Source organism: Phoenix dactylifera, chromosome 9 (genome assembly GCF_051530095.1).
Source record: "Phoenix dactylifera cultivar Ajwa chromosome 9, Ajwa_hap1_PhDact_Kaust_v1.1, whole genome shotgun sequence".
Lineage (NCBI taxonomy): Eukaryota > Viridiplantae > Streptophyta > Magnoliopsida > Arecales > Arecaceae > Phoenix > Phoenix dactylifera.
Genome location: NC_143198.1, coordinates 33715299 through 33725289, shown reverse-complemented (window position 1 = coordinate 33725289; position 9991 = coordinate 33715299). Strand labels below are relative to the sequence as shown.

The following is a 9991-nucleotide window of genomic DNA, read 5'->3' as shown; positions in this document are numbered from 1 at the left end:
AAATCTATGTTATTTTAATTTATTTGATTGTGGGCCGTGCTAGCGGCCGAAGCTCGGGCGATTGATCCCACCCACGAAAGTGTCGTCGGCACGGCCGAGGATGCAGTGCGCATTACCTCGACGTGGCCCCTGGGGCACGGACGTGCTCCAGACAATGGCTCGTGGGCTCCCCATTCGATCCATCTTGAAACACGGACTAAGGAGTTTGATATGCTGTGAGTTGAAGGGCGCATAACACTTGGAAGGTAAAAAAAAACTGACGGGCGGGAACTCTCTTTCGTAGGGGATGCACCGACCACAATCTTTCTATGAAGGGTTCAAGTTGGAGTTGTATGTCGGAACTCGAAATATGGTGAAATATGTTGTATGTTGATGTTATTATTGTAGTATTGGCAATAATTACTGCGGTGTTTTGTAACATCAACAAGTTCAATATTGTTAGCATTGCCTTCGCAATGAAGAAAATTGAAAACCTATTGCTAATTCTTTTTATATTAGAATTTTATATATAGTTTATTATTGTTTCAATTCTACTATTAGTTCTTTTAGATGGAGTATATTTGAGTTTGTTTTTTTAGTTAGAGTGGGATGTTGATATTTTTGTATTTTAATAGGAGATGGTGATATTTTTATAGCGGAAAAGAGATGTGGTTTTATAAATAGAAGGTGAGGTTTATATGAAGGGATTGGGGACTATTATTTTTTTTTTGTAAAATGGGACTTCCTTCCAGAGAAGCTGAGCTTTTGTTTTGATTTTTTTTTTTAAATAAATTTATTTCTCTTTTTTTTGTTGTTGTTGTTTGATTTAATTAATATTTATTTTAATTTTTAAACAGACTAATCTACCTATTCCAAATAATATATCATTATATATATATATATATATATATATATATATATATATATATATGGATATATATTGTATATCCCTGAGAATTGGGTTCCCCCAAGGAGCGGCAGCGGTCCGTCGAGAGGGCACGTCAGTCGCTGCCCTCTCCGCCGTGTTTGTTATTCCAATATCTTGTTCTTCTCTTCTCTGATTTCCTCCTCTTCCACCAGCGTCGGAATGCGAAGACGTCTCTCCACGGTCCTCGCCCGCGGCGCCCATGGACCTTGGGCCTTTCAAAGGACCAGGAGTCGCTCCTACTGCGATCGATCGCAGAGGCCCGCGGAACGGGCCGAACGGCGCCCAGGTAAAACCCAAGATTCCACCAGCTCTCAGGTCTGGACCGTAGTCAAGTCCTCTATCTCCTCTTTTACGCGATTCTTGATCGATCTTCCGAGTTCTTGATGTCATTTCTTGCTTCTAAACGCAGAGATCTTTTCTTTTCTTATTGATGTCTTGGGGTAATATCTCATCTAGTCCTGTTCATAGTTCGGATGGTCGCATCGTTTAAACAAATTAAAGATAACAGTTTAATGCGAACGAATCCGGCAACTAAGTTCAATTGCATTGCATGTGTTTCTTCTCGCTTTTCTCTTTTTTGTTTTAGGGTTTCGAAAAGGATTCTTTTCCTTCTTTCTATAGTCTAACCGTGATTGGTATGCGATCTGGTTCTCTCGGAGAAATTTAGGCCTGCATAGGAATCAAGAAATACCGACTCGATCGTTTCAGAAAGAGATTGACAAATAATGCGTTTTCAGAGTGATCAAGCATGCAGCGATTTAAATATCCTAGGCTAATAGCAATAACTGAGAATAATACTTTAAAGTGTTCGCTCCTTTTCTCGGGTTTTTCCCGTCCTCGGCCTGCACAGTCGATTGCAGAACCCTATTTCATGTATCTTGGATAATGATCGGGCCTTGCAGCTACTGGAATCGTTCTTATGGCTCTGAAAAACAGCACCCATGTGAATACAGGATCCCGGTAACTTTTCAGATCGAGCCGGTACTTGAATCCTCCGTCTCTGCTCCACTTCTTCCACAATACTAGGCGTGCTTTGTGTTCTCAAGGTGTTGCGTTTTCTTCAAATCTTGATCTTTTCTTGTTAATGTTATCCATGTTTTGCTTCTATTTCTGCTTTTAGATTTTAGCTGGTGGCTTTGATAGATTTAAAACTCCAGCTTTGGGATTGATTATTCTTCAGAATACTTTTTCATGAAGTGTTTTCTGCTTTTGTTCGTTAAACCTTTTCCAAACATGTTTCCGGCACTGCTCCTATTATTTAGTTCATGTGTCTTTTTTTCTGCTTTTCTGTTACTGTCTTAAGATTTAGGGGACCATCTTGGGGGCAAGAAGACCATGTGTCCCTTCTTCCTATAATCTAAGCCGTGGTTAATTTGAATTGTGATTCTTTGTGGAAACTCAAGAAAGCGACACATGAATGAGAACTTTGATAGTATAATGATACTGTATGAACTTGGTGTTTTCAAAAAGGGATTGATAAGTGATGCCTTCCAGAGATTGAATTAAGCATGCTGTGGATTATATATCCTCCTTAATAGCAAGAATAGAGCACAGTATTTTAGAGATTTTATGCTCTGGTAAGGGAAGAATGACCCCATGACTTAAGATAGCAGCTGTTTGATGTGGCCTTAAAGTTTTAGCGAACGTAGTTGGTGATATGATGTAGCTGGTGAAATGTAGTGCTGGAAGCTCCCACATGCACATTCTTCATGGACAAACTAGTGAAGAGGGAGAAGTCAAAGAATCTTGCTAGATACTTAAAAATATCTTGATGACGGAACTACAAGATTTGCCTATGTTGGATGTTGTTGATGGAATGTTAGGAACCAGTAGTTGACAAACTGAATTTGCTTCATGTATCATTAATAAAGTGTGCTAAAGATTTTAATTGCTAAAGACCTGAAAGGGCAGAAAAGCTGATGATGTTAGGTAGGTGCGGCTTAAGATGGTCCATGGAGTTTCTAATGACGGTGAAAAGGAGTTTTATAAATTAGCAAAGATGAAGAGTGAAACCAGAGCTATAATTCATGTTATGTGCATTTAGAGTGACAGCTTAATTAGACATTAGAACCAAATTATAAAACCTATAAATGCATGAATTTTTTTAAGAAACTTATATTTTTAATTAACTAGATAATTAATGGATTTTTATAGAAAAGGATAATAATTATGGTCTTAGGACAAGTTCTGGATAGTAATTTAGAGGTATAAGGGCAAAGAACATGTTTGACTGACTATTATGAAACCAAACTATTGAACTGCACCATAGAGCGACATAAGGGAGCTATAGAACAACAATTAAATAAGAATTATTGATCTTTGAAACTAATGCATTATGTTTTCTTAGGAAGATGATTCTCCAGGCAATTTTTCTTCTTTGGACAATTAAATGAAAGTTTAAAGAGAAAAAGAAGAGATCTACACTTTAAATAAAGAGAAAAAGAGGAGATTTACATTTTAAATTTGTCCAGATCAAGCAGTGGAATAATTCCAGAAGTACCGTGATGGCATTAAGAAACATAGCTGCATTAAAGAGTTATGCATGAGGAAAGTGTGACAAGTGTAAGAATGAATTATAATAAGAATAGTGAAATTTAAGTTGCAGTTGGCCTGTGCTGGTTGAGCCTTAATTATTTTTTTCTTTACTTTCCATTGATCAAGTAAATATGATAATCGGTAAGGTGGCTTTGTATATATTAGATTTTTGGATGTCGGTGTTAGTTGGGAAGAGAATTGGCTGAACTCTAAGCAGAATCCAAATGCTATTGGATTATTCTGAAACTAAAAATGCAAGCAGAGCTGATCGTTAGGATCTAACCAAAGTTGCTATGCTTGTTCTCCTGGATTTTTTTGCACAGAAAAATGGAGGTCGATGAATGTTTAGACGATGAAATATGAACAGATGGATGGAGAGATACTGTATAATTGTTGCATGCTGGTGAGACTTGAGGAAGAATATTAAAACTTGGTAAAACACTAGCATGCTTGGCATCACTGTGTGGGTTGGAAACTGGACTGTTATGTGAGGTGCAAGGTTTGAACGCGTAATCTGAATTTTGGAGAGATAAGGATGTAAAGGTGCTCTTTGACAAGCTATAAATGATAAACTGAAAATCACGGCAAATACAACATAGGCTAGATCAGGATTGGCAGGCAGGTAGGTTTGATTTGTGAGGACAGGACAATAGCTGTTGAAACTTAGTCTGTATCACTAAGCAAGTAAATGAGAATATGGTAGTTGTTTACAGAAATAATCAACACAAAATACTTCTGCACAGAAGTTGTGAAATCTTTTGAATACAAAGAACTCCTTGGACCAACACAACCAAGTATATTATAATGTCTATACTCTATATAAGTTACAAAATTTGACATAAGCTCTCCCTTGCAAGAAATTTGGCTCAACCTAGCAAACATGTCAGATGCTGATGAAGATGTTTAATCCATTCTGAGAGTCATCAAAGAAAAGGTAAAGGCTTCCTTAATGAAGACCAACTGTATCAGTTGGATTTGTTTACTGATATTCATGTTCCCTAAGATTTATGGATGCAAGCTATGATAATGTAATGCAAAAGCCAAGGAACTTTGTAAGATCACTCTTCTCACTACCATCAAAATTAATATATGTTTAAGATATCGTGAACAAGATAGTGCATCCTTAAGTGGAAATATATTCTTTTGGTAAGAGTAATTGTTGTTACTAGCTTGCTGGTCCAGCACACCAAGCTTTGGAGGTGGGGGCATTGTCTGGATCTTGTCAGATGCTTGTCTACCAAATATATGTTATGTAACAATAGTTACTTTACGATAAAGAGAAGGCTCCATGAACTCACTAGATTTGATGTATTCTTGTTGGATGTTCTTATTGGTTTTTTATTTCTTGTGGATTCAAATGACTTTTTTTGTATTTATATGCTTCTATTGAAGTTGTCTTTATGTATTTTATCATTGATCCTTATATAAACTTGTTTACTGAAATTAACTTTCCTCCCCCCCTCTTCCTCTCGTTTCTGTTTGAAGGCCCACTTTCAACATATAGGAGCATGGTTAGCCGGGGGAAACTTCGATATGATGTTTACCAGGAAAAAGTAGCCTTTGAGTTAGAAGATTTACTTGGAAGACTAGAGCAGTATGGGAAAGAAATGGACGATTACCATGTATGTTGTTGGAGCATACTTTTTGAAGTATATATTGATGTATCACCGGATTAGTTAACCACGTTCTGTCAGATTCATGGGCACCAGTTTTGTTAAACGGAGCTAATTTCTCTTTTTTCCATTTTTTAAGGAAAAATTGACTATTTGGGAGAAGAATAGAGAGAGTGAGAGAAACAAACTTCTGCTGGAAGAAGCTAAGCTTAAACAGCAGGAGGGTGTATGGATGGAAGCAAGAAACATCAGGAGTGGATTTGTTGACAAGTGGATATTTAGGTAGGGATTCCCTACTTGGTTGGTTATAATTCTTGTGAATGCTGCCACCTGGTAATGCACAAGTCCATAATGTGCCTAACGTTGGTATCCACATTGCTTTTTATAATGTTTGCCCAAGTATGCATGTCCATAGACATTTCACTGACCAGAAAGCATGACCACTACAGATATTGACTACTTGATGTGTGATACTGACTTCCCAATTGAACTAGAAGCAGTTTTGTGGTTATTGTTTCTGACTATCATGGTGATGCTGTGTGTGACTAGAACTGTACCATGACTAGTACATAAATTGTCATAGTTATTTTCCTGATAATTGACTAGCCACACTCGGGGTAAAAAACATGGACATGACATAGAACAAACATTGTTGATTTCATTTTCATGCATTTGATTTTGATATTTATATAAGGGTAGCTGTTGATGAATTAGGATAAAAGGTTGCTAGTTGCGACCGTGTAGAAAGTTTTAATCACCAGATTACTTATGGCTAACAGCATGTGCTAGTGATCTTTTAACTACACTGGCATTTCATATTGGTGGCATGTACTGCACAATCATGAATATGGTTACAGGCTTTTTTTCTTTTTTTTTTTCCCTCCCTTTTTCTTGAGTGCAGTAGAGTGCACGTTCATGGTGTGTAAACCAGGCCTGCTTTTTATGTTCATGCTGTTAATTCAACCGTCACATGGCTGTTTTGGTTTCCTTACTCATAGATTAATTTTTGGACTTAGGAGAAGGCGTGGGAATGTAGAACCTGGTGTTGGAAAAATGGTGTCATATCTTAATCGAGAGAAGAGGCTAGATTCTGTAGTTGGTTGCCGACCAGTTGCACCTGCAACTCCAAAAGGAATATATCTTTATGGAAACGTTGGAAGTGGTAATATCATCAAAACATTTACTTTTTTTGACATGAAGCAAAAACTTCTGAGATGATGGCATTTTCATTTATTTTATTTTGGCTGAACTATACAATTCTTGGTTGAAATATATCACCATTTTAAGTTCTTCATTTCATAGTGCATCTTTGGAATCATGTTCTTATCTGAGGGCTCCATATTATTCATAGTGCATTTGGATGTGTGCTAGCTTTCAAGGCTGTTTGACAGGCCTTTTTAGTCAAATAAATTCTCATAGACACTTTGTATACTACTGATGCCTAATGGATGGATATATTCTTTATGCAGGAAAGACTATGCTAATGGACATGTTTTACAGTGCCACTGAAGGTATTGTAAAGCACCGGCGGAGGTTTCACTTTCATGAGGTGAATTATTTAGTTTTGTGCTTGACAGTATATTTTCGCACTTTCTCATATACATACACACATGCATGCATATGATCCTTCATGCATTCATTGATATGTAGATACACATATAAGCAGTCTTAAGCTTGGAATCCGTCATGTATACACACATACAAATGCAATACCTATGCAGTACAGATTAAGGGCCTGTTTTGACTCCAAGTACTATATCTGTGTACTATCCTTACATGGGTTGTGAAGGGATGAAAGAGAAGGCTCAGAGGATGGAGAGGTTGGCAGGATCAGAAGGAGGCCAGGCTTCTATAATCTTTAGTTTTTGATGATCCTGTACCCATAAATTATCTTGTTACAGAAAATAGATATCCAAATCGAGTTATTATCTGATATGGATAATATAGATAAATGGTCTTTATCAATTATGCGTTGTTTGTATTCCTCTGTGTCTGCGGCCGCATATATTTTCTTATGATTTATTATAACAAAGTCTCTGAAGGCAAAGTTTTTTGTTTTGCCCTCTATCTACCATAAGCAACAATCCTTAGTCAGCCCTTCTATGCTTTTGCCATTTGGGCTTAGCACTGTTATCAGCAATGTTGAAAAAAGGCTGCCTATCATTGTAAAAAAACCAAGAGAAGCAAAAGAGTGAGGTAACCTAGGTTGGAAAGTTGGCAATAGGATTTCCTGATAACATTTTTTTTTCATTTTATTTACTTGAGAATAACATGGGCAATCTATGAGCATTTGTGTGCATTATCTTCTGGCCAAGCACACTCAATCAGCAATTAAATAATTATGCTGACTATTTAGCACACTAGCACGCTGATATTGTTAAGGCTTTGTTTAGCATATGAGTATTTTATTTGTGCTTTTTAGTTTTTGTAAGCTTCATTAATTTCAGCATCTTTGCCTACAGGCAATGCTTGAAATACATGAACATATGCATGACATATGGAAGAACCGGCACAATGACAGGTCTGTCCAATCCAGTACTTTCAGTTGGATAACTAGTCTCCCATTTGATGTGAAAGTCAAAGAGTGGTTGATTGGAGAGGAAAGATATAAGCAGGAGGTACAAACAAAACATATTCTACCTGCTGTAGCAGATAAATTTCTTGTTGACAGGAAAGCAAATAAGATTGGGGCAAGTGTTCTCTGCTTTGACGAGATACAGGTATCACAGATAACTCCTGACATGACCTATCACAATTGTTTTTCCTTCAACTATACATGTTTGAACTTTTTTATTTTGATGCATATAAATGCTTTCAAATGGGTTTTGGTGGCTCATCTAGTAAATTTTCTTTTTTAATTGCAAGAGGACTGTTAGAAGTGAGGCTCAGATCATTAACCTTTATAATGTAATCGCGTAATGGAAGCTTTTGTTGTCATATGTAGCTGTTGTTGTTGTACAACTATGGCTCAGATATAGACAGATGTTGTAAATTTTATAGATAATTCATAAGACCAACTATAGAAGAATTCATAAGATCAACTCTTGAAAGAGGTGGCACATCTGGATTTATTTTTTTGTGCTGGTACCTATATTGGCAGTTTGTTATCAATACATTTGCATACTCGGCTTGGTTCAGATATGTTACTTCTTTCTCTCAGATCTGTTTGAGAAAAGAATTCTGACAAGACTTAATTAAGTGTTTTCCCATTGCTTACTCTCTACTACATCCCTCCTAGAACTATTCTCTAACATGAAGCCTGAATAGGGTTGAGAATTTTGATAGGAGTGCTGCATATAGTTATCATTGTGAACTTACGACTCTCATGAGCTCAATGTGGTTGTGGTCCGGTGATTGTAGTTATACTTGCAGCACATAGAGATTTTTTAGCTTTCTATTGAGGGTCCTCTATCAAAGCAATTAATCCGCATTGTCTTTTCTGGGTTAACACTGATCAGCTTTTTATACCCTTGCCAGTTGCTGCTTAATGTTCATTCTATAGAAGTTTGAGCTTTTCGTAATACATGGAGCATAAGATTAACAATCAATATATTTGCCTTTGCAAGCAAGAACATGTCTCAACCTTCGACATAGTTCTGAGATAGCCAAAGTTTGAACAAACTTGAAATAGGAAATTGTGATGCATTCTTGCTGCAAATTTCAATAGTATTGAACATGCCAATAAAAAAAAAAATCAACAAAGCACTTTTGGGGAAAATCTAAAACATATTATCCATTAAGTGTCACATAAACATTCTTAAATTGTAGTATTTTTGCTATCCTTCAAATAACACCTCCAAGTGTAAGAAGCAGATAATGTGATTATGCTTATAATATATACATGGGGAACCTAGAGCCTTGCAACTAAATGTTGAAACTGTTAAAACGTAGTCGAGTTGGTTTACCTAGTAGCATTCCCTCCTTTTCTCTTTTGATAAATGCACCACCATCAATGAAATCAAAAAACATTTTACTTCATTCAATTTTTTTTTAATTGTCTCATAGGTACCCAGATTTCGCATTTCCCTTAAATATCTCTGCTTAGAAATTAATGCTAAAGGCATCACTCTTCTCATTATGATGCATGAATATGTCATAATCTACCATTTCAAATAACACACTACTCAGTGGATATAAATAAGAAGAAAAATGCACTCTATTGATATTGCAACTAATAGAAACCATAGCAACATTTGATTTAATGCAGAGGCTATCTTAATTAATTGTTGCTTTAGTTTCTTATAATAAAATAGATTTTCTTCCTACTTATATACCGTCGAGTTATGTGACATTTGGAATGGTGGAATAAGATGTGGCATGTTGACACAATGAGAAGAAATATGCTTTTAGTTTGAATTCCTATGATAAATATGACTAATATGCGTGAAACATGTGTGCTAATGAAACAAGGAAGAATCCTTTTTAAAATTGTTGAAAGAAATACTAAGCTTCTTGAATTGATTCATGGGAAACACATTAACTTGAATAGTATTTTAACCTGTAGTAGAAGGCATGTTGTAAACTTAATTATTGTTTTCTCAAATTAAGTTATATGTATCACATAACAACCAAGGATAAAGCATTTGGAGAATTTGCAATTCTTAAAACTATAGTTGAAAACCAATCAGAAAGGGAAACAAAAATTCTTCTGTCAGACAGACAATTTAATGAGCTTAGTTGGTCATTTTTTTTTGTAGATAGTGTAGAGTTATGACCCCCTCATGCAAGTCAACAGAAATGGGTTGCGGAATGAATAGATTGACAAGGTAAATCGATTCATGCTGAAAAATCAGGTCACCTTAAATCAATTATAATAACTTTCTTCTTTTTCAGACATTTTTTGAAGACTTTCTGGTGGGGACACAGGCCACCGTTTCCAGCATGTTTATAGACGTCGCCGGTGTGCATAGCACTTTGGCCCTAGTGTTCTTTTCTT

General features: G+C 36.2%; 1 protein-coding gene across 9 annotated transcripts in view; it reads left to right on the top strand.

The window, feature by feature from the left end:
• Positions 1 to 908: 908 nt before the first annotated feature.
• LOC103721377 (AFG1-like ATPase family protein) overlaps positions 909 to 9991 on the top strand; it is a 39582-nt gene continuing 30499 nt past the window's right edge. For 2 of the 9 annotated variants that reach the window (XM_088705190.2, XM_026810309.4), the window contains exons 1-7: positions 925 to 1193; positions 1861 to 1953; positions 4928 to 5064; positions 5195 to 5337; positions 6072 to 6217; positions 6525 to 6604; positions 7518 to 7775. In XM_088705190.2, coding sequence (XP_088561316.2) covers positions 4951 to 5064; positions 5195 to 5337; positions 6072 to 6217; positions 6525 to 6604; positions 7518 to 7775 — 741 coding nt within the window. In that variant the 5' untranslated portion in view covers positions 925 to 1193; positions 1861 to 1953; positions 4928 to 4950. Of the gene's footprint in view, positions 1194 to 1860; positions 1954 to 4927; positions 5065 to 5194; positions 5338 to 6071; positions 6218 to 6524; positions 6605 to 7517; positions 7776 to 9991 lie in introns of all 9 variants that reach the window. The other 7 variants (XM_088705189.2, XM_088705188.2, XM_026810305.4 and 4 more) reach the window with 5 other exon arrangements.